Source organism: Sinohyriopsis cumingii, chromosome 3 (genome assembly GCF_028554795.1).
Source record: "Sinohyriopsis cumingii isolate HCF-2022 chromosome 3, ASM2855479v2, whole genome shotgun sequence".
NCBI lineage: Eukaryota > Metazoa > Mollusca > Bivalvia > Unionida > Unionidae > Sinohyriopsis > Sinohyriopsis cumingii.
In genome coordinates, this window is record NC_142963.1 from 92,871,510 (window position 1) to 92,897,450 (window position 25,941).

The 25,941-nt window shown below is 36.2% G+C and overlaps 1 protein-coding gene across 1 annotated transcript in view; it reads right to left on the bottom strand.

Moving 5' to 3' along the window:
- Positions 1-7,976: 7,976 nt before the first annotated feature.
- Positions 7,977-25,941, bottom strand: part of LOC149803288 (dynein axonemal assembly factor 5-like) — a 58,276-nt gene continuing 40,311 nt past the window's right edge. Inside the window, exons 8-10 of the mRNA XM_089952977.1 lie at positions 21,382-21,680; positions 13,228-13,576; positions 7,977-9,796 (exon numbers count right to left, since the gene is read on the bottom strand). Coding sequence (XP_089809103.1) covers positions 9,663-9,796; positions 13,228-13,576; positions 21,382-21,680 — 782 coding nt within the window. The 3' untranslated portion in view covers positions 7,977-9,662. The remainder of the gene's footprint in view (positions 9,797-13,227; positions 13,577-21,381; positions 21,681-25,941) is intronic.

The window sequence follows — 25,941 nt, forward strand, 5'->3', positions numbered from 1 at the left end:
ACGACCGCTATTGTTACATCAAAACATGAATTGCATACATCGATACAACGGTATTGCAATGATGTTATCACTAAAACATTCAAATTACTTTCTTTTCAGTACCCTACTATCATTAGAGAGAATAATTGCAAGTGCAAAAGTATAGAATCTCTAAATAAGAAACTCCCCTGCTAATCCAAAATAGCGGACATCATGATACAAGGATATACATGGACTTTTCTTGTCATGATTTTGTGGGTATTTTATATAAATTACAAACAGTAATAGCATAAGAGCATAACTTGTGTATCAGATAAGCTAAAATGTACACTGAAAACTTTATGACAGACTTTCAAAGACGTTTTACCGAAAGAACCTCTACTTCGAAAATAGATTACACATGTTAAGAATGGTTGCCAGGATTGGCTGCTAGTTTAACAGCCCATAGACATTAGATATAAATATAATTGCTATGCTTTGTAAGTGAACATTCTAATTCATATTCATATGTACCATATTTATAAAAACAAACTTAATAGAAGCAAAGACTGAAAATAGTGACTCAAGCCATGGTCATTACACAATTATAGAAAACCTCTGCCTCGGTAATAATTAATTCTCTGGCAATTGTGCGTTCTGATGGTCTGGTGCCCCTCTCATACAAAACACACCGATTACACCAGAACCTCTTACATCTAATGATTGTCTTTGCGCAATAAATGTGACCCAAATAAGTTTGCCCATGCTAAATAACAATCCGGATCTTTCTCTTTTCAACGGAGTCAATGTTGATGTAAAATATTCATTAGTGAACTTAACCAGGTTGGACACATCAATGAATACCATTTGGCTATTGTAGAAACAATTCTGGAGTGTTTTTGCACCTGGTGGTGCTGTCAACATTTCGTCATTTTCACATACATGTGTGATGGTCCAGGCTGTCCAAGAGTTGGCATTGGTACGTCAAGGTGATACCAGCGACCAATTTCTGTATGCCATAACATGATTATATTTGAGGGTAAAAGAGGGGCTGATAACACTACTTTGAAGCAGATTTCCTACAGAAGACGAGCAACATTGTTATTGATGTTAACATCTGCTGCCAGTTTGTCCATTACCCCATCAGTAAATTCCGCTACCTCATCACCTTGGTCAGATTCCATTACTTATATATCATGATAAAGTCTAATCTTAAACACAAATGCCAAAGATTGTTATGTATCTGTCAGGATAAACAGTGATTCCTTCAAATTGAATTTCATCTCCAGCAACTAATGTTGTTGAAAATGCAACTGTGTTAAATTCTGAAACATTGTCTGGTTTAGACAATTACCCTGATAGTGGCATCTGACAACCAAGATGCTGTTCATCATTTTTTAACATTATTATTTTACTCCACCTAGTTATATTTCTGGTTATGATAAACAAGTATGATCCAGACCTTTAAGATGTGATGTTTAGGTCTATCAAAGCCATTTTCATCAGAAGTTAAAATAAGCAGGCCATGTCCTATGAGTATGTCAGATTCTTCTTCTCCCTATTCAATTAAGAATCCTACCATTTGGAACCTAAAAGTTACTACATGTGGTGGTGCGGGCACACTTGCGATTTGATTAATTATATATTGTCTTTTTGCTGCGGGCACACTTGCAATTTGATTAATTATATATTGTCTTTTTGCAATATTAGTTGTATCAACATAGTCTTTCATAAACATGACAGAAACGCTGCTGTCTCTGGTTCCACAATTGTCAGTGAACTCAACCAGATTCTTTACCACAAAGTCGCCTTTCAGCTTGACAATACTATTCTGAATATCAACATTAGAAATGTTAAGTTTATCAGTTTGATCTTTCAAAACCACAAGCTGAACAGGATCGACACCAACCTGTAAACTCCAACAACTCAGCTTTGGTGGCAAATCTGCTAAGATCCACATCAGCACCATGTCATTGCACAGAGTTATATCCATAAATGTTAACATTGACAATGCCAGTTTCATTTCACCCGAGCATTTGTGCGAGAGAAATTGCCTCTTTTTTCCTGCAACTGAGGAACTGCCAACCACGATCGAGTACATTTTAGGTCACAATCCCCCATATTCTTCGATACGTTTACCTGAGCATTCGTCTTTGAACTTGCCAACAACCTTTTCATTGATGATACTAAAGAACAAATGTTCTTTCAGATACTGGCTGGTATCAAATTCGTCAACCAAACTTGATTGTGCCATGTCTGCATATACGTTATCAGTGGTGATATGCATCATTCCTTGACGAAGAGTTTCCATGGCTTTCCCAAACAATGCATTATTCATGAGCTTGAAAGAATCATTTTCAAAGTAACTGGAGGCCTCAGTTTTCAGAGTCATATTCGTCCAAGTTCGCTGATGAAATTCAAGCACTCAGTGGATCTTAGTTACACGTAAAACCAATCCAGATACAGCTGAAGATTTCATACATGCAGTACATAATTGTGTTTTGTTCTAAAACTTGGTACCAGTTTGGTGCATTCAGTGTATCTGCGACTGGATTCATCAATGATTGAGCACTGTTATGGTGACAACCATGTATCAGACCCAGACAGCGCTTCTGGTGGCAGCAGATAATCATTATGCACATCACTGTAAATGTTCAAGGTATTCTAGATCAACTTCAAAGATGTATTATTGGTTACTGATGATGTTGTAATAAATCATGTGTCTTTGAAGGTCATATGTGCAGGATTGATCCACTGAAATCCCTAACTGGAAGCGGTTGCATCATTGGCCACCCTTAAAGGTTAGTTTTTGTCCAGATATATGATGTAACTGTTGGCGGCACTGGGGCCATGCCCGTCCATGTTTGACTTATTGGCACGAGCGTATCTGTGACTTGACATTGATATGCCACCATGAAGTGAGTGCTCGATAAACAGATGCTGGTCAATGTCAGTGATCAATTCCAGCTCGATTTTGGTTTTGGACAGCAATGCATCCCGTCTTATACAATGTGACTAGAAGTAATGCATGGGATCGAGCTTGTAAACGTACATAACAGTGTCATGAAATTTCTCAAACACATCAGCCAACAACAAAACCTCAGTGCGCAAATAGTGATTGTGATAGTCACCAAGGCTTTTTGCATTCAAATGCTGTCCAAACTTTCTTGGCATGTTCGTAATCTTTTTCTGAGATACCTTTCTTTGACAATCAGTGGTCACCAAGTTCTGCAAATTTGTCCCTGTCACTCATGTACTTGTATGGATACACACCAATTTCCGTTAACAAATCTGTATTGATTGGACAGTATCTTCAAGTGATTACAAAGTTCTACACCTTTAGATTTTATTTGCTAACTTATTCAAGGATGAATTCATAAACTGTAATGAATCGATAAACTGCAGTTGACCCAGCCTAAATGTCATGTATTTTTCCAAGTTGCTGGTGAGTCTGATGCTGTGGCTACTGCTTGCAGTATTAAGTGGCCATCGTACTCACACAACTTATGAAGCACCACTGGATTTTTGTTTTGTTGGGAAAATTCACAACTGCAAATTGCATGCTTTGTATGCGGCACCTCTCTATGTACCAGTGATGTTGCAGTTATCACAGACTTTGGAACTTCCAGTTCTATCAATGGCTGGCAAAGCCGTCTCGATAAAAGTTTTTTCACAAATCCAGCAATGAGTGGCTGCGGCAAACTCACGAATGTTATCATCCATCATAATCATGACTGCTGATGAATAGAGCTGTTGTCAAATCCATTTAGCCGTAACTTTGACAGATTTAAGAAATGTCTCAAATGTTTTTAAAGCGCTAGTGCTCTGGGCACGATAAAGGATTGGTTGTGCTATTTCTCCATCACATCAAACTACTTACATAACAGAACCCACATGGGATTTGTTCAGTGACTTGTGCTCTTTGAGAGATAGCAGACACATTTGTGTCTTCGAAGGCAGTGCTGTCTGCTGAAATGTCCATTCAAATTAACGTAAATGATATCAGGGATTTACTTTCATTGCACTGTGCTAAATTTAACAATGTTTTTCCCATGTTCTGATATTAGTTCACTACTGTTTTTCACTGATACCACCACATTAAATGTCATGGCTGGTGAGCAGGTGATATGTCTTAAATACATGCATGCAACATCTCCATGGATATTTTTTACCCTTGTGCTTACTGTGTCTGTTAAATAGCCAAGAAAGATTCTCAATCCATATGTAGTGCGATATCAATTCTGATTCTTTCATTTCACTTAACAGCAACAAATCTGAGTTCATCCATGCTGTTTATGTAGCAAATATGCAAGCGGATAAAGGCCTTTATCATTAGTGAACATATCAACAGCAATAAAAAGGTTTAGTGTTTCAGATTTGTTCAGTTTGGCTTTGACAACCTGCACAAGAAATGTATTATCACCAAAGTTTAAGTTCACCCATTCAAAACAACAATTGTCAAAGTTTTTTTGTTTATAATTTACCTTGTCATCACCCACATTGGTGTTGATATGTAACTGGATCCATGAATCGCCTGATACGGTAAGATTTACCTCGACTTGGCCATATCTTTCGAGAGTCCATCCCGATCCTACATTGGTGTATTTCTCCCACTTTACAAAATCTTTTCAATGCCTTTGTCAATTTCATCGCTGATGGTATGACTGTCTTTGCGGTTAAGGATTACACAGACACTGCTGTGAAACCAGGGTATAGTAATCTTAAATCCTTCCTTGTCATGTGGCATAACCAAATATCCACCAAGTACAATCTCTGCTTTTAAAGCAAGAGTGACCAAAGTTTTGTAATACAGCTACGATTCCAGGAATCACATTTGTATGTGGGTGTGATAATTGCCAAGTATTTTCTAATTCACCATAACATTTTTAAAATTTGAATTCAGGTATATGTGCTTGCTTGTTTTTGCACGAATATACTCAGCCGCTTCAGTAGCGATATCAGATGCAAGATGACGACGATGGTTTTCTTCATACCCACCTAATATCACAAGGATCAGCTTTTCTTGAGTCTCTTGGTATTCACATATCATGTTCATGTTCAAATTGTTTTAGTTGTTGAACTGTTGTTTTATTAGTAATCATTGATGTTGTTGTTGCTGCTGCAGTGTCATTAGCAACCAGTGGTGGTGGATTCAGTGTAATTATGGTTCTCAATAATTTAAGTAAGCAGGCCTTTATCATACAATTTGGTATTTAAATTCCATGCTGCTGGGCGAACTGTAAGACATGGTAGGCATGCTCATACAAGAGAAAAATGCGACTCTGATTAAAAATTTGTAAATGGCTTGTTTTAATTTTTGTATTTTATCAGGATCAGAATATGCAATCACTTCAATCCTAGTTATTATTTTGCTTATTTATTTTCTGTATCCGTACAAGCACATGTGCTGGTGCAGCTACAGGTGTTTATGCTGTCAGTTTAATTTTTGCACCTGAGAGTATTCATGCGCAGATCCACATCATCTGCAAAGTTGATTATATGACCCGACTTCGATGCCACACGGATGTGAACCTGGACCATGGTGTAAGACCATCATATGTGTTTTACAGAATTCATAATGACATGTTCTTCTGCTGAGTTTGTATTTTCCAAGGCAGACAGTTTTACACTTATTACATCCCAATGCCATGGTGATTCATATGCAAATATACAAGCATTTATCTAATTGGTGAAACACTGCCACAGTTCAGCTGTATCCATGTCTTCAATGGGCACATAAAGGGCTTCATAACCTCCCCTATTTTTAACCTGATTGAGTATGGATACCTCTCACCAATCTTTTATCTCCTCCTCCACACCAAATAGTACAATGATACTGAGGCCAGGCAGATTGTGAGCCACACAGAGTCTATTACGTGACGTTATGGTAACTCAAAATATTAAATTGGGCCTTCTCAGATACATTTGTTTTGGTATCAGTATGAAAGTTTGCAAACACAGGTGTAAATTCACGGAAACGTGGATAAGATAAATTCCAGCTTAGTAACTCAAATGACCCATCATGACAAAGTCCTTCTCCAACTCGTGTGTGGCAAAACTTTGTGCATTTATATCCGAAAACATCAAATTTCTTAGAGTGCTGGTGAATTTTCCTAATATTTTTTGCCTTGTTGCTTTTGGTAACAGCTTCTAATAATTGTTGTCTGTGTCATTCTAATACCTTTTGTATATCCACTAAATAGTGAGTTAGGATGTCATACCTATATTAATGGCCCAAAAAGCATTTGTTTAATTGGCCTGCTCTTACAGCTAGAAAAAGTCTCACTAAAATCATCAAACGTCTCACTCACTTCAGAAGTTTTGGGCAAATTATTCTTTTTCTTTTGCAACTGTACTTTTTCCTGCACAATGTGTGAGTGTATGTGTGACTTGGATTTTTTAACGTAGCTTTTAAAAAATTTCAGTCATATCGCTAGAATGCCTGCCATGCGGCAGTTTATAGTGATGTCTAGCACTGGGGCATCATGCCATAGATATGTAGCATGATGTCCCACTGAGTCACATTATCCTGACACCAGACCAACCTGTCCTAACACTAACCTCTTAATGCTGAGCACCAAGTGAGGCATCTGTTAGTACCATGCTTGTAAGTCTTTGGTATGACTCGGCTGGGCATTGAACCCATGACCTCCCGCATTTGATGCGCTTTAACCACTAGTCCACCAGAGTGGTTTCCTGCACAATAATATAGATTCCTTTTACTTTTATTTTCCTCAAAAGCCTGCACAAGTTTATCTTGTTCCATTTTTAAGGTCACTCCCAAGTTAATCAATTTATCAATGTGTTCTGAGTATGTCTCTATGAACACATGTAGCATCTTTTGTGCCACTTTGATAACTCTGTATGATACATTCCATCAATGAACCATTCTCATTTTATATATTACACTTTTGATATTCCAGTTCTTTGGCAAATTAATGCCAGTGTCAGAGGCCTCCATAAATTTTTGTCAAAATATTTTGAGAATACAATTTTTTGCCATTTATATATCATGGTAATTTGTTTAATATAAAAGGAGATTTCTTCATCCAAGCTGTGCTTGTTTGAATGAGATCTTGGAATTTATTTTAACACAATTCTAAACATTGATTTGCATGAGGTTTTTATGGTCAAGTAATGAGTGCAGTCCAAATTAGTTTAAGTTATGATTCATTACAATTCAAAGATTATGCGTGCCACATATCCATCACTGATATTGACTTTATGATGATCAATTTGACTTTCATTTTCACATTTGACCCAGCAAGGACTAGGCTGTCTTCCATTTATTAAAGAACAGTTTCTTTTCACTCCAAAAATTAGACTTGATCCACCAAAGTTGTGTTTCAATGTCGGATGCCAAGACCACTGCTGGAGTTGATTTTATCAGCTTATAAGCTGAATGAAAATTCTTGTATTTAATGTCAAGAAATTGCCTGGAGAAATATGTAGTAGCCAGTCCTGTAATGAGCCAATACTGCAAGATATCACATTAGACTATTTCCAGCATGTTCACCAAAAATAATCTTGGATATCTTACATTATTGGCACATTCTGTTATCACCAGCATAAACTGAGCTTGTATATAATGATTTTGCTTTGAATTTTCTTGGCACACCAAGATCAATACCTCTAAACAAAATCAAAACAGCATCTCTCTCTCTCTCTCTCTCTGAATTTAGAGATGACCTGTTCTGGTTTTTAGTACCAGTGCATTTATATCCCTTATGCAGATATTACTTAACAGAGACCTGGCTCGTTGATCGAGAACACAAGCTGCTGCTGCTGCCACAGTAAATTCATTTATCATTGTGTAGGTCTGCAGTGTATCGATTGCCCCTGTATGCGACATCTAGTCATATGCATAGATAATTAAACTGCTAAACGTGAATGCGTCACATATGCGCTAAAAATGTCATGGGGCAGAGGCTACAACAGGTGTCAGGGACCCAAAGGAGAAAAAAAAGGCAAAACCCTATTTTACCACAACTATATATAGAAAAACAAAAACAAAAACATAAAGCTTTTCAAAATAATTTAATAATATATGCAAAAATTGCAACTACAAGATATGTACACATAAAATGAATGATCAGTTTATAAAGCATTCTCTGCTAACAAATCCAGACTTTGTGAACAAGTCAATTTATGGTGGATGGTGTGATCATCTGGTTCTAAGAACAAACTTTTTATGCGATATGTCAAAACAGGAAAGTCATAAATGAAATTGTGAAAAAGAGGGATTCACAAATATTCTGACCCATACATTTGAATCAATGTACAATGCAATCTCTAAACCAAATGATACAAGTGCTAATGGCTGGAGGCAACATATTTTGGTCATTAAGAACAAGAAACATGAAATGAATGATTAGAGAATGTTAGGGTAATTTCTGCAAACAGCAAATGGCTGTAACCATATCACAATGTCTATATTTAAACTTGAGAGAAAGCAAACAGCAGCTATTCTGGTACTGCTAAAATCTAGTGGAGATGGTACACTGGCAATAAGTATAGAGTATATGTCTTCCTAAGCATTCAAGTGGCTAATTTGTCCAAAGCTTAACCTAATTTCTTGGACATTAAGTGATTCTGTTAGTATTCAGAATACCTTCTCAATTAAATGTTTACATTCCAGACCAAACATAAACACAGGCTGCAGCCTCTTTATTGCTGGACTGATCGGAGCAATCAAAGTAAGTGTCCCGATTTAAAGGCAGAATTGCAGCAACAGATGACCTTTAACCTGTGGCCATTTTAATTTAGAGTCTGGAGTACCAATCAAGATCACACAGATTCTCTAAGAGTACAATAGCATCTTTACATAGATACACCAGCAACATCACACAATTACTAGCAGGTTACAAAATAATTACAAATCTTAATATACATGACACATAATTACAAATGTTGCTAACACTTGCTGACAAACTAAAAAATCTGTCAGATTTTGATATAAAGCCAGTTGCATTCTTGAAGATTTGCAAGTTTGTGTGAATTTTATGTTCTTTTTTTCATGGTTGATCAAGTTTGTGCATATTTTTTCTCAAGTAATTTGTTCAGATTAATTTTAAATTCATTTTTACATCAAAATAAACCAATATTGATATAATTCAGGTCTTCTGAGAACCAAAAATATTTTGATGCCCATTATGATTTTGAGATGACTGCCATTTTCAGGATGACATCATGTAAGACTGCTACAAGATACTACAAATTGTAATATCATAAAGCCATCAAATTTTCAGCATAATTCACCAAACAAAATTTTCCTGATTTGTTCCTTGGCAATGCCCATATCATATACATTACTACAATTTTCATAAATTCCAGTCAATTCCTTTTTATTATCATTTAAACAAGGAAGACATGATAGTACAGTTGGTAGAATGTTGGACCTTTGGACCTGCAATCCAAGGATCACAGGTTTGATAACATTCCAGGTAAGCTGTCTAGGTGTGTGCATGGGTATAGCACAATAAGTTCCCATTTCTTCAGCATAATATAGCCAAAATAAAGTGCTCAAGTGCCATTGCAAATCAACCCAAAACAACATAATTATTTTCAAAAAGGTGTATTGCTAAATTTGTAAATACTATCTACTTTCAAAAACTTTGTGATTTTCAGGACATTTTTCTAGTGTACTGGCGATGAATAATGCCATTTGTTGTTTAGATCTGCAGACATGTATAATTCACTCAAACTCAAGAAGCTTTAAGCTCCATCATTTGCTGCATAAGCTCATCACAATACTTTACTGAGCGATGTTTGTGCTTCACATTCTCCACCTCTTCCAGCATCAATGTCGGTTTAAGGCAGCCTGCTTTTTTCAGCACACCTGAAAAATATTTAAATTAAAATTGTAATGCAGCAGAGCAAACTCATAACTTCACAGAACAAATGACCATGACTAATGTGTGTGTGTGTGTGATTCGGATTTTTAACGTAGCTTTAACAATTTTTCAGTTATATCGCTATGATGTCTCCAGTGTAGCAGTTTATAGTGATGTCTAGCACTGGGGCATCATCCTGCAGCCATCATGCAGCATCATGTCCCAACCATTCACATTATTCTCACACCAGGCAGACCAGTCCTAACACTAACTTCTTAATGCTGAGTGCCAAGCGAGGCAGCTGTTAGTACCATTTTTATAAGTCTTTGGTATGACCTGGACGGGGTTCAAACCCACAAACTTTCTGCATCCGAGGCAAATGCTCTAAGCACTAGGCCACTGGAGCAGTGGATTGTGACTAATGAATAAAGAATAAGACAGTGATGAATAAACAAAAATGTAGTTTTGGAGGGATAAAGCTAATTGAATTAAGCAATATTTAATTGCTATCTCTTTTCTGGCACTAGTCCCCAGTCCATGGTTAACATTCCCCCTCTCTCCTTGTTGGTCTGACATGATTGGACCTAATATGTAAATACCTTCACTCTGCTGTAGAATGAAGAGAAGAGTGAGACTGCAAGAAGACAATTCTATGACATCATCCATAAATGAATGATTAAAAATGATCCAAGATGCAGCTATTGCCCTAACCTCGTGAACCATCATTCTCATAAGAAAAAAATCTTTTTTTGTGTGAGAGACTGATAAGCTCTTTTGATGGTCACAACAATCCACCTTGAGATGGTGGTTGGCAAAATATTAAAAGGACCTTTGGGTGGGGAGACCATTATGATCCTTTCTTTTCCCTTCTGATTTGTCCAAATAGAAATGTAAAGACTCACTGGACAAAAAAGTCATCATTATCCTCAACACAGATAAACATGAGACTGGGAATGTTAGCAGGAACCAAACGAAGTTGATTCTTGACCAAAAACCCACACTGGCAAAAAGAGAAACCAAATCAGAGTTACCACTGAACTGTAAACAATCTTTTCTCCTTTCCAACAATGCAGAGAGAAGGAAAACTGTTATGGGTAAGGTTGTTAAAGGAAAATTCACACAAGGGTTCACAAGAAGGTTTAGATAATAACCAAAGACGAGAAAGATTCCAGTTTGGCAGTAAAGAGAAAAGCACACAGTACCTAATCAGTTCTAAAAGCTGAGGGTCCAACCATACAGTGGAGTCCATAAAGAGCTTGAGTGTATTGGAGAGTGCGACCTGTATTGGTTAATGAACTGTCTTTTTCTTTGAAATGAAAGAGCAGAAATAATGCAATTGCTTAATGAGGACAGATAGGATCAAGGTGTTTCCTAACACACCAATCAGTTTCCACTTCGCATCATAAACCTTGGAAGCTGATGACCTTCTAAACTGGGCAATGCTCGTTCTTCTAACCTAGGCAAATGGAGAGTTTGTTGTTCAGCCTCTTAGCAAACAAATCTATAAATGACTTCCCCCACAGTTGGAAAAGTGTCTGCTTCCAACTGGTGTAATAAATCTATTCTGTGAATACCATCTGACCCTGTCTGGACAGGCTGTCTGCCAAAATATTTCTCTTGTCCCAGAATTTTGCAAACCCTGTGAGTGATATCCAAGAAGAAAGACCAACAGAGGCGATTCCAGATTTAAATGGAGAGCAAATGACACTTGAGCTATGCTATGACATATGCATCCATGGTGACCATGACTCAATATCTTAAAGAGCAGATGCTCCGTTTAAGTAGTAGAAACACAGCCCTCATTTCTATGTCACTGATATTAAGGGAATATTAAGGGAAGATTCCTCCCAATACCACAAGAACTGCATTACTACCCATCTGTGTATAGAAAGGAGTGAGGCTCTGGTACACAAATCATGACTCCTGTCCCAATTTTTCCATCAACCCAGGTGGTGTTGAAAATTTTATCCCAAGAGGATCCAAGCAAATAAAGGGTCCCTTGTGTAAGTAGCAGGAACTGGGTAGGCCCACAAATGAAGTTTTCATGTGATAACTAAGTCCACTGCTGCACTCAGATCCCCATGGTTGAAGCAAGCAGACAATGAAGTCTTCTTGGACAGACTTGCTGTAAAGGAAACCCAAAATGTCCCTTGGCAAGTGAAGACATCTGTCCTTGTGTAAATAATATCTCCATCCCAAAATGCTCTTCCAGCTGAAATTTGTTTAATAGGGAAAGATCAATGATGAGTTGAAACTGTTTCCACCTTTTTTTTAAATTTGGAAGATCCCGGAATAAAATCCCAACTTTGGATGTTTTTTGTATTCTCTACTGTACCCTTCCCTGGAAAAGTGTACACCTCTTCCCTCATGGATACCAAATGGGACAAGTGGTAACAGGGGTCACTGATAGCTAGTAACCTTCCTTTATTGTGGAAAGGACTATAGCACTGCTGATGAGCTCTAACCAAGCCTATTAAGAAAAGGCCCACCTGGCACTTACTGGAACACTGGGAAGTAGAGGACTTGCCAAGAGAGGGTGTGACTCCCCTAGTCTCACTCCCTCCCTCCTAACGGAAGTAGGAAGGGTCTGTAGATGTGAAAGATGGACAGTAGTGACATCAAAATTAGGTGTGAAAGTTCTGCTGGGACCCCTGCTTTAAATGCTTCAGAGGAAGATCCAACAACCTTTCAGGATGGGGGCATTTCTTGATTGGCTTTGTTTGGCCTAGTATCATAGCCAAGGACCAGTGTTGTTGATCCCTAAAATCTTGCTATGTTACTGTAGGAATTTAACCTCAGAATAATGTCTCTACATAAAGCTGTTTGGCCCTCAAAAGGTGTTTACTGTGCTACAGCAAAAACTTTGACATCTACAAAGTAACATCTCTATGAAGATGGAGAAGCTTGGCACAGCACACCATGGATATTGATTGCACATGTCTCAAAGTCTTGGCAATAACACAGGAAAGGGGGGGGGGCACATATCAACAGTGCCTGGTCCAAGGACCATTGTCCATTGGTTCAACCTGATGCTCAGTGCTCGGTGACCAGTGACAGACAGTGGGAAATGGGTATCAATCACCTTAGCTGGTGAAAGATGACTGGTACTTGACAAATTACTCAGTGACCAGTGCCTGGTTACCAGCATTCATGTACCCACTGACAACTAGTCAGGTGATGATGACCTGATGGGGCAATCTTCATTTGGGAACTCTAGTCTGATGAACAAGATCCTCCCAATCTGTAAATGGATCTACTCAAGAGAAAAGACCACTCTGGGAAAACTTGGACAGACTATGAGTAATATGCTAAGCCACTGTACTAAAAGTATTAATAGCCACTGTACTAAAAGTATTAATTTTGGCAAATGGTATGTTCATATGTGACAGAAATGTTAAAAGATTACACATTATTCTGAAGAAATACACATATTTACCCAATATGGCCTCCTGTATTTTGGGCTCTGGATCATCGAGGTGAATCAGTAGACCCCTGTAGAGAGTTTCTAGATGAGCTCTATACAAGTCTGCATCATAAGGTTTGGCAAAACAATCTAGATATGCCAGGAAAGTTTTTGCTACTGTGACACGAATCTCATCATTGCTGTCATCAAGTCGTTTCAGAAGGTCCAGATAAATGGAGTGAAGCCTATCTTGATCTAAAGATGTCCCCATGAGGTCAAAAATGCGGGTCAGCACACGGCATGTGACCAGACGTGTCATCTTGTTTGAGTCATCAAGGAGACTTATCATCTGTGTCAGCAATTCATCTACCACTGGCTCCAACTAAAACAAACAAATAGTTCCAGTATATTTACAAATGTAATGCACTTTTTCAATGGTCCAAAAAGTCGTAATCTCTGTCAGTAAAATCCATGACTCAGAAATTTGGACACCAATGTGACATAAAGATTCCTATTTGCTTAATTAGACAGTCCCCAAATAATGCAATTCCATAAAAGAGCACAGAAAATTTTACCCATCATTAAATACCCATAAAATAATCATTGAACGAATATTTAAAAATTAAACAAAATTTTATAAATTTTTTTCATATATATTGTTGTTGTAGGGTTTAATGCCATTTTTCAGCACATGATAGGCTATACATGGCGGCCAGTATTAATGGTGGAGGAAGAACCTGGAAAACCCTGGAAAAAACCACCGACCCACGAGAAGCTACTGGCAAGATTTCTCACATACCCACATTAGCCGAATCCGAGACTCGAACCCACACAGACAGAGGTGAGATGGCAGTAATCCATAACGGAGAGTGCTTTAGCCCACTCGGCCACTCGGGGCCCCTTTTCATATATATAAAAGTGTACAATGCTGGGTGAATACATTTTCATCGACATCTGACAGCAAATTAGTGAATATTATTAACAGCTGGCTGTTAATTTTTCATGATCACCAGAGGTTGTACTCTTTTCACTTAATTTCAGCAAGTGGTCACAGAATTGTTGTTTCTGTGATTAAAACTGCATATATTTTTTTTCATTGTTCAATAAGAGACAGAACGTCAAAAGTACATCATCATATGTCGGACCTTATTCTGAGTTCAAAATGGTATAATCTATGGAGGCAATAAGTGATTCTTATGATATAATAATGCAATGATCATGTCATTTTGAACTGCACAGTAAATGTGTATATGACCCTAACATATATTTATAGGTTACTGCATTTGTATGGGAAAATATTAACAAGTTTTTATAAGCAATACTGCATGACCTTGGGAAAGCAGTATCAATCACACAAAAAATGAGTTCATATTTTCTCATACAAATGCAGTAATCTTTTTATCATACACTCATTTTGCTTATCTACCTAAGAAATAATAATAAAACGAATAAACAAAGAAGAAACAAAGTAACTGAATTTATGCTGTATTACAAAATAAACACACGACTATACATGCATCAATACACCATAACAATATTAATATGCACATAACATGCCCAGTGACCTTTGAACTTTGTTGCTCACTAGACATTAGTTTTTTTTAAAAATGTCATTTTGGTCTAATTATAATTGAAATTAAGAGTCATATTGTGAATGAATGCACATTGCAACAACTTTACCAGTTGGTCTGGAATAGATGGATTTTGTTTATTCGTCAATTCTACTCAATTCTGCTTTTCTGCTTGTAATTGACTGAATTTATTAGCTGTAACAATTTCATACGATGTACATGTGATTTGAGCAGGGAGGGACTTACCATGAATCAGCTGCATGTGTGTTTCTGTACTGTCAACGATTGGAATCATGATGTAGGGAAAAAAAGAACTCTTTCAATAGGAATTTTCCAAAAAAAGACACCATGGAATATAATGTTCATTTCATTTTGAGTGCAGTAAGAAGCATGTGACTGCAGTTGGAAATAGTCAGAATTACAGTACAATTTCACAGTGTGTAATCAAGTTTTATAATCCATGACATAGCTCATATAATTTGGATTTGCAGAACCAAGAAAGTACATTTTGAGGAAATTCAAGATGAAAAAATGTAAGTATATTTTTTGCAATTCTTATTACTGGCTAAAGAAGACATGTTTATGCTTTGTCACTTGCATGATCTTTGTAGTGACCCAAGTTATGTAATGACCTGAATGGCTTCTAATGCTAGCCAAAATCCAAAACATTGTATCAAAAAAGTTAACATGGAAAATTGCAAAGCAACTGATATGTGACAATCCATCATGGTTTATTGGTGCTGATGCCCTTACTTTTCTACCAAAACCTTTAGCTGCATTTTTTCTAAAATTTAGTGCTTTGACTTGTAAAATGGTTTGTCTCTGATAGAGATGTGATAGCTCTTGGCCTCAATATGTTTTTCTATGATATTTTTATGTACCCCAGAGCGCACTGGCCATCGTCTGAGCCATTCTATTTGTGAGAAGTTACAAACATTTCTCCTAAATAACTGTTTCAATTATTAGAACGGTATTTTCAATACTGTATCTCTCATGTTTGTTGTGGACACTGCGAATATCATGTTCATTTGTTTGCTTGTTTGACAGTGTTACTGGTATGTCAGTAAACTTGTCCATATTATTTACTTTATCATCGCTACTTTCAAGTGGACCAAACGGCTTTAGTTCATCCACAAACAAACCTAATAAACCAAAAGCTAAAGTGTCCGCTACATAAGCATACAGTGTTTCCAATCAAAGTTTTTCCAATACATGATACAATTTTTGGACACATGCAGTGAGATGATGTTCAGTATTGAAAAATACTGCACGATTCTGATAACATCAAGTTAACAGGGAAAACAATGAGCATATAATAATGTCAAGTACAAAACCTCCAACGTGGGAACAAAACAGAATGAATCAAATTTTTAAGTTCTCTAAATCAAAGGAACAAGCTCTATTTATAAATGATGAGTGCTCTTACAACATTTGTATGTTTGACTGCAAATGGTACACGCAAATAGATTAATGTCAATATCATATAAGATTTTCTGTTATAATTTAGCAATAAAGAGAAGAGTTTTATTATTTCATTTGAAATTTGAACCAATATACTACTATACTATAATTATATTTACCGCATGGCTTTTAAATACATTCCAATGCCTTCCCCCTACATAACATCATGACATCATTTATGATGACAGGAGGTATTATTATAATGTTACATGTGTGAAAATTATGATATGGATATATTAACACAGCAGTCATGTGTTAATAAAAGATATAAATATTTAGGACATGTGAAAGGAAAAACTATTGTCCAGAAAACAACACTTATGGCTGGCTACAAACTAAATAAACAATATGATAAACAATACAATGGATAATAGTCATTTTTCTGCTTTACAGCTTTTAGTTCCATGTATTACTTTGTTCACACAATTAAAATAAGACTCTTTAATCTTTTCTTCCATATACCCTACTAACAAGAGACTGGTGCTTTAGTGGCCAAAAAGAATTTCAACGAATTCAAGATTAGACCATTTCTTTCTTTTAACTGCTAAGTGCTGAAACCCTCCCTAATAATGATATTCTTTAGCAATAAAGAAGACTTTCAAAACAGTTGCTGTGGTGGCAGAGGTCTCGCTAGGTTTTTAAAACTAGGAGTCCAGGACTCCCATTTTGGTAAAAATAGGAGTCCCACCATCAAAAGTTGCAGTCCCTTCTTTCCTACAGAATCAACACAAATGTGAGTGCATCTATTTTTAGATGGAGAGGTTTTTGTAATGTAATCACTAACTATAATATAGTTTCATTACAACAGTCCATTGACAGGATCGCAATTTATGGTTTATTTATTTGTATACATACTTGTAGTAATTTTAGGTAAATAAGTAGCATCTGATTTGCTGTTTTTCCCCCTGTATTTTCACAAATACGTGTCAAGTCAGAAAACAGCTTAGACCTTAAAACGCATCTTGCGAATTCCACTACATAGCATTGTCCTATACGTTTCTAACATACATAATTTGCATTTGAAAGTTAAATCTTCAAAAAAATAATACATGTACCTAGGCTTTGGTTTCAATGATTTGTATATTTTTTCTGAATATATTTGCCTGATGATTTAAGAAAACAGAAAATCTAATAAACTGGTACATCCCAGACTTAGCGAAGTCCGCCATTATTTCCCGTTAGGCCTACTGGTTCACTTACACAGTTTCAAACTAATTTTATGACGAAATAGTGTATAAGAGGCAGTTAATATATATCCTGATCACTGATTCTGATCTTAAAACACAAGTTTGTATGTTTTATCATCAAAGGATAGCATGAAGGAAATTGATAGTTGCTACCTTACTCAGAAAAGGGTTAATGGTCAATCAGCTATCAAAACATAATGCTTGTAAATGGGCAAGAGTTTGTTTGTCAATGTAACTGATATAAAAACTAGGCTCAGTTACTGATGCCTTGATGAATACATTTAGCTACAACACTAGAACTAACCAGGCTAAGGCAAGGGGCATTTTAAAAAAATATGGTATGGTCAGTCAATGTACCTCTTATATAATCACAGAGCAAAGTCATTTTCGCTTTCCTAGCAGAAGAAGGCAACGTTTACATTTTTAGGTGACTTGTCACCCACTTACAAATGGCATTTTGTCTAAGTCTCAACATGTCTTGATTCTGAGGTCAGGTGCACTGCTTATTCCACTACATTCGGAAATGAGCACAATAACTAAAGCTAAAGTTGTTTATTTGATGTACTTTTTTATAAATGACCACATGTACATCTCTGGGTCTTTCTGCTTCTGAATTCAATCACTGTAAATATCAGTACATTTTACCACCCGACCACCAGACAAAGCCTTTGAACTTGCCGCCCAGCTATTGCATAATGTTCTTTTTTATGTACTCTTATAAAATGGCAACATGTATGTACATCAAGGGGTCTTTCAGTCACCAAATTCTGTCATTGTAAATATCAGCACATCTAATTATCAACACATCTTCCCACAAAGCAGGTGGCTGAAGCAGGACTGGCAAGTCTTTGAATTTTGCTGCACACCTATTACATGTGTACGGAGGACTCCCACCTCAGTGATTTTCTGCATCCCAGATAAAAAATTGGCATCCAAATACGCGTAATTAAGCGTTTCCGAGATCTCTGGGTGGATACATTGGATGTCAAGATGGTACCATTTTCATTTATGAACAATAACACGTCATTTAGGACAGACAAGACATTGAAAGAAGTCTTCTGGCGGAAACCCCAGTCTGATATGACCTTCCAGTTTAGAGAAGTGTTAATAAACAAATTTTCAAGACATCTGCCATGGCGGCCTAATTTGATATCAGATTGGTTCAATTTTTATTTATGATCAACAAAATAGAAGAAAAAAAATCTTTCAGTAAAACCAGATGCCAATATGACCATTACTTTTGTAGTAGTGATAGCAAGATTTTCAAGATGACCACTATGGTGTCCAAGTTGGATGTCTGAGCAGCACCATTTTCATTTCTGAATGACTAAACATTATAAAAAATGGTTTTGTAAAAAAAAAATCCATTCTCATATGACCAGGATGTCACTGCAAAGGCAATATTAAACTACTGTGCTTGCCATCGGCAATAACAAGATTGTCAAGATGTCATTGCGAAGGCAATATTAGACTGGCATAATATCATTTAGAACCAACTAGACATCATAAGAAAACTTTCAGTGAAAACCCCATACTAATATAACCTTCCATTCAGGAACTCTAACAATAACAAGATTTTTAAGATGGCAGCTGTGGTATGCATATTGGACATCAGATTGGCACTATTTTCTTTTGGAACTTAGTAGACATCACTAGACGTCTTTTAATGGAAACCCCATGTTGATATGACCAGTCATGCTGGAGTAATAGTGACAAGATTTTAAAGCTGCTGTGGTGGCCATATTGGATGTCTGAGTGGAGCCAATTCATTTTAGGACCAACTAGACATCACAAGAAGTCTTTTTGTGAAAACAACATGGTGCTATGACCATCCACTCAGGAGGAGTATCAACAAAAAAGACTTTCAAGATGACAACTGTGGCAGCCATATCACATGTTCATGTGGCACAATGTGTGTAAAGTTTCATGGTAATCATTCAAGTAGGATGAGTACCGATAACAGAATATGGATGATGGAAACAAACTGTTTCTAGTAAAACACATTTCTTCAACAATACTGAACATATCATACTACCTTAGGACAGGTACTTCACAAATCCAACCCTCACAAGTTAAACATTTTAGCTAAAAAGCTAAAAGTTATCTGCCCATCTGGATGGGAGTAGGAGTGATCTCCCCCTCATACAGGGATTAGTGCCAAATCCCATGATTACTTCAGCTGCTAATTCTGCTTGTGCCTCGCAATCCACATACAAGTATTTCAGAAGTTTTTGGTCTTAAGAAAGTTGTACAAGTTTTCTCTTCAAAGGGATGTATATATACGCCATCTATAAATTTCCAGCTTTTCCTATGACAAAGTTTCTGGCTTTTCAGTATCATCACTTTACCATCCTCACACACTTATGTACCTTTTGTATTTACCAGCATGGATTCCTAGTGTGTCCCTCACATTGCCATAGCTATATTTTAAATATGCATAGGTCTCATGTGTGATACAGAAAACTCATGAAATATTGCTGTATAATTTCCACTTTGTAGTTATATTCATTTTACTGATTTTACTGGTATAGACCATCTTTTGGTCTTTCCTACAGGTAATGTTGATATTATAGCGTCTATTCTTAAGTATCAATAGTAACACTTCAGTGCATTTTTATGTGCATGCATCGTGTGTACTATCGAAAATTCAATTATAGTACTGTATAGTTCCCACTGCAGTTGGACAAGTACAGTAAGTTTTCTATATATAGTTTAGTCATAGCATCTATTTCACAGATACTATATGTGACATGTTGGTGATTTTACTTGTACAGGCAGAAAATTGGCCTTTCCTAAAGGATACTTTAAAATGAAATGATATTTTAGTGTCCACTTCATAAGTATTAATAGCAACTCTCCAATACTCTACCTTTGTTGGCAACCACATGTGCCTGTTTACAGGTAATTGTCATAGCTTTGCACCATATACTTTGAAGTTCTTAAAGCTGGATGCTCTACACCTGTGTCTTAAGCAAATATTCATGAATCTTAAGGAGTTTTTTATTCATGGTTTGTACTGCCCTGTAGAGGTATTTTTCAATGAGAACCTCTAAAAAATTTCAAGGAGTATTTATTCTTGCATAAAATGAACTTCTGCCATATCTCACCTTGTTTATTAATGAACAAACAGGTACAAAGGTAACAGAAAAACACATAATTGTGCCTATACAGCAAAAGGTTGCTACTCCACCAGTGTCATGACTTTTCTGAACCACCCAATTTTATCGAATCTTTTCAAATATTATAACTAACAAAACGTATGAATTAAAAATAAATTATATATATTTTACTTTGCTCTAACCTCATGCATTCCCTCAGATAAATTCATGAAGCTGTTTGACCAAATTCAAGGAAAAAACGTTTTTTATTTCAGCGAGTTTTTAAGAAGCCCCTTAAATTCAAGGATTTTTCATGGTTGTATGAATCATTTTAAATAATAATCTTAATATTGAACAGGATACACACACACATCAATGTGATCTACTTATTTAATCTTTAACCTGGTATACTTGCAATGCAACTTTCCACATTAAAATCAGGGATAGTGGTGCACATGTAATTTTGTAAGCTTGGTAAGAATGGTACAAGCAGAAATTTTTTCCATATAAAGCATTCATGCACACAAACTTTTACTTGTAAAGTAGAATAGAGCCTAGTAAATTTTCTCAGGTTACCACTTACTCACCTATCAGTTGGGTCCAACTGCAAATAACACAGACCCAAATCTGCAACTGCATAATACATCAGCAGATCTGGGTCTATGCTGTTTGTTCTAGTGATTATTCCTAACAAATTGCATAGAACAAGATTTGCTGTTGCATTATGAGCAACTTTGAGTTAATTGGCGGTCTGCAGTTGGACCTGACTTACAAGCAAGTATATATTGTATTTGTTGCTGACTTATAAGCAAGTATATATTGTATTTGTTGCTGCATCTACAGTGGTGTATAAACTGTACAGGTTTTTACCTTCTCCTTAGTGAGGATCCCACTCTTGAGCAATGCCCACATGCAGGAGACAGCTGTAGTTCTGATGGCCTCTGCCACCCTGCCAGCCTTCCACACACAGTTTGGAATTATCATATCCTTTACCACCATGACTGCAAAGTCTCCAAACTTGTCAGATGAATCAATGGTAACTTTGGAGTTCATCATTAAGTGAGAGAGAAGGGAGAAGAACTTGAGTCGGACTTCTGCATCTTTTTCTGGCTTGAGGTTGACCACTAAAATTTTCATGATCTCGTCAAGGTGATCTCCAACAACTGGACCTGTTGAAAGCAATTTACATTTATGACATGTTTACTTATTATGCTTAATGATGGACTTTATATCAAAGAAAAAGTTAAATAACAATGAAAATATAACATTCAAATAAAAGCATAAAAAGATGTTCATTGATGATAAATGTAACTTGAATTAAATCCAACAATAGAATTAAGAATTATTTTAGGTCTTACTGAAATACTCAACATTTCTGGCAGTGAATTTCAAACTTGTTTCTCAAAGATTTCATAGCTATGTCATGCTGCAAAGCACTATCCAATCAAATGTCATGCTGCATTCACAAAAACTTTCACTTCTACAAATCAACATCAGGGGTAAGTGAAAACATTAAAGACAAAATTACTAACTGCTTCAAGACTTTTTCAAACATTATACAGATGCATTCAAAGCAACCACTGGCACAAAACAACAGACAGCATTAATAGAACACATGAATAAGCTATCCACTTCATCCATGGCGTGATAAGAAAGATCTGGTACATTTTACATTTTCAACAAGATAACTATTATGAACACATTTGTTTTGCTTCCACTCCAGGGTTTTGGGGTAATGTGCAAAGCAAAATCTTTTGTAATAAACTCTCACAATGCAGTCTTTCTGGTGGTTCAGACAAGTCTTAGCCAACTGTCCTGAAGCTTTTCCAAAAAGCAAGAACAATCCAGATAATTTCAGGACAAATTAGAGAATGCCCATGACATTTAGAAGTAATAAACCTCTGATTTTTTGTACATGTAGTAGAGAATGTACCAGTAATTGACTTTATGCAAGATGATAGATCGCTCTGCCTACCAAATCACATAACATGATGCCCTGCTAACCTATGACAAACATGCGGATTTGCAAAGAAATATGTTTCAGCTTAAGTGAAGTGTTTATTAAAAATGATTTGTATTATTCTTAAAAATGTAAAATTTCAAAATTGCATAAATTATATTGCTGTAGATAATATTTATATTTGTAGTTCAAGTATGTATAATAAAAATCTAAGTGTTATTTCAGTAAATAATAAAAATCAATTTTAAAGCTGCTCGAGAACTTATTTATGTACAAGGAAATTCACTCCAAAAGATGCTAATGTATTTAGTATATAATCTTATCCTTATTAATTTTATCTGGCTTATGTTCATGCTGCCTTGCAAGTAAATGAATTAAAAATTAATAACAAAATTGTAAATAATTACTGTTTAGAAGTATACTGTGAAATATAATAATTTTAAAGTTCTACTGTTTTCATCAGATGGAATTTTAATCAATGATGTCTGTCAATGTAGCATCTAAATGCAAGCTTAATATATGGGACGATAATTATCTGAAACCACTGTTTTTGTATTTCTTTGTTATTGCATTTTTGTATCCCCACCCCTCCTTCAGCCCAATGACAAAGTAAAGAGTCACTCAAGTGTCTGAAAGATCGAGACGATAAGTCATTGTTTATGGGACAAGCCAACATTAAAGTGTACATTTTCAAACTTTAAAATAATGCAGTCTGGGGTTCAGTGCTTCCTGGACAATAAAAATAATATACATCAAAGCCCGAAAGTTGGGGGATTCTCCACATATATTCTAGAAACCTTTATTTTTACATATATTTTTAAAGTCAATTCTTTTTTTCCCTTCAAGCCATCAACGGGACATGCTTTTCAACATACTTTTATGCAAACAAACATGTTGTAATTGCCATCAGTTGTTTCCATATTAAGCTGATGGTACATGCGACCACATAAAAGTCTTTATCCATCCAAGTTCTGTATGTTTTGGGGATGGAATAAATCTAATTCCTCCATTTAGACAATCAGAATTACAAGGCTCACACTGATTTCTTTTTACCTTTATCAATCAAGAAATCAACAAATCATTGCAAAAAAATTGTACATACTTATCATAATCAATTCATTATTGGCATAAGCAGCTTGTTGGAGGAAAATGGCAGATGTAAGCAATGCCTGGAGGTGTGTCTAATTCATGCTCACTGATGGGTTAATTTATCAACATGATTGACAAGTGGCAATAAGTCAACTGTTAATTAAATGTAATTTCCTCAGTAAATAAATCAATTACAATTTCGTCTTTTTGTATTATTTATTTTTTTAAAAAAATCAAAACAAAAACAATGGAGCAATTAACTCTAATAGGCAAATGATAAAAAAGAACTCATTCATTATCAGCATGATGCATTAATTATTTTACTGCTTTCCTGCCAATAATACCTCCTTCCTGGTGTCACTGACATTTCTATATAAGTAACATCTGTAAAGCATCACATATATAACTATGAACTAGACAGTAAGATAGTATCAAAATCTAACTTACCTGTATGTATCTGGACATAGTGGAAATTATACAGCAACATTAAATGAGTTTTCTACTTCAAAGATGAAACTCCGCCAATGTCTTTAAAGGTATAAAACTTCTTATATGCTGTTGATTTTGTAAGGCCTCTCTGCCAACAGAGAGAGTACCACTCTGCACAAGTGAAAGTTGTAATTTCACAGATTTTGATGCCAATCCAGGTATCAAGGGAGATCACTCTAACTGCCACCAAAGACGGAACCTAACTTTTAGCTTTTTAGCTAAAAAGTTTTAATCTGGGAGGGGTGGATTGGAATGGTACTAGTAGCAGTTCTCCTAAGATATTATGATTAGGTAATCTATTTGATGAAGAAACAGGTGCAAACCTCTAGTGAGATATGGCTTAGGGTTATCACAAGGTCAATGCATGGGCATAATGAAGAGAAAAATGCTGGCTCCACAAATCCTAATGCACTACAGACATAGGCCCCACCAGGTCAAGCTGAGCATTCTAGGATGAAACATTTCTGAACTTCCATCATCTTGCTTGGATATGTCAGACAGCAATTATTCTCACCCATGCAACAGAGAAATCTAACTGTTTTGCTAACCTTACTTTTCCTATATCAGTCTGCTTTTCAGTCTGTTCAGCTCAGTCATGGTGTACACATGCTGGAACTAATTTTAAAAGACGAAACCATTATTGTCTTCTGCTGGGCCTGATAGAGTTGTTATTAAGTCCAATAAGAGCAACATAAAAAACATATCAAGCAAAAACAAATTCACTCATAAAGCAGTCTCTACAACTTTTGATAACATATCATACAAAACATTTTGACACACACACAAACACACACAAGTCAAACTATCTGATAGAGCTCCAGTCATGCAGGCAATACACATCACTGGCTACACAAATCCAAACTCTCTCAAAAGTAACTACAAAGCCAGCAAAAAATTGAAATGTGTTATGTCAAACAGGTTTCTTCTTTGTCAAACACCCACCATCAGTCCATGTTGAATATAAAAATTATAATGGAATTGCAAATGAAAACTCCTGCACTTAAAAACCAGAGTGGTTTATTCATCAGTCCACACACTATTCCACAAGAAGATTTCCATGTAGTGTATACTGGGTGAGAAAAAAATCTATGTCTCTGTGTTTGTACCAAGACAAGGAAATCCTAGTTATGGAGTTACATTATTTGTGTCCCCGCAAGGCTATAACACCGTGTCTTGGTTCAAGCATAAATTCTACTGAACTTGAATGCTATTCTAGTGATAAATGCCAGGACCTCATACACATATAGGTTCCATGAAGGCCAAGTGGATAAGTAAATGTATCAATGGCAAATGTGCCTGAGTGTTAGTATTGTTCCTTACTTCTTAAGATCAAGCAAAATTCCCTCTCCTGACTGGCTTGTTTCACTTGACGTACAACTTCAAAGCCCAGAATGGGTCCTTGAGATGTCTCTGAATAAGTGGTTTAATGAGGACAGCAGCTATGAAACAAAGAATAAAGAACCAAATCTGGAAATGACACAATGGACATAGTTTGTGTCTTGAAGCAAGGACTGGATATACCAGGAAAATAGAATCACATACAAGTCATGCTAGTGGAAGCAAGACATTCAAGTTATCCTGGCTATCCCCTAGTCCATGTCTGGTTGACATCTGCAGCAAATGTTCTTACTGGCTATATAACTGGAATGATAACCAAAGCAAGTACCTGGGTCTGCAAGTGATGATGGAATGTTCATGACTGGTCCAGCTGGTTATCATGGCTATTTAAAACAGAAATTGTATATCTTGGGTATAATGTTAAAAGAACATTTAATTCCCTTTATTTTGGTGGATGATTGATAAGTGTAATTTGGTTTATTGAGTATACAGCTTGACCTTACTTCAGATTTGTACCTATCCACAAAACTGCTAGCTCCACTTGGCCATTTTCA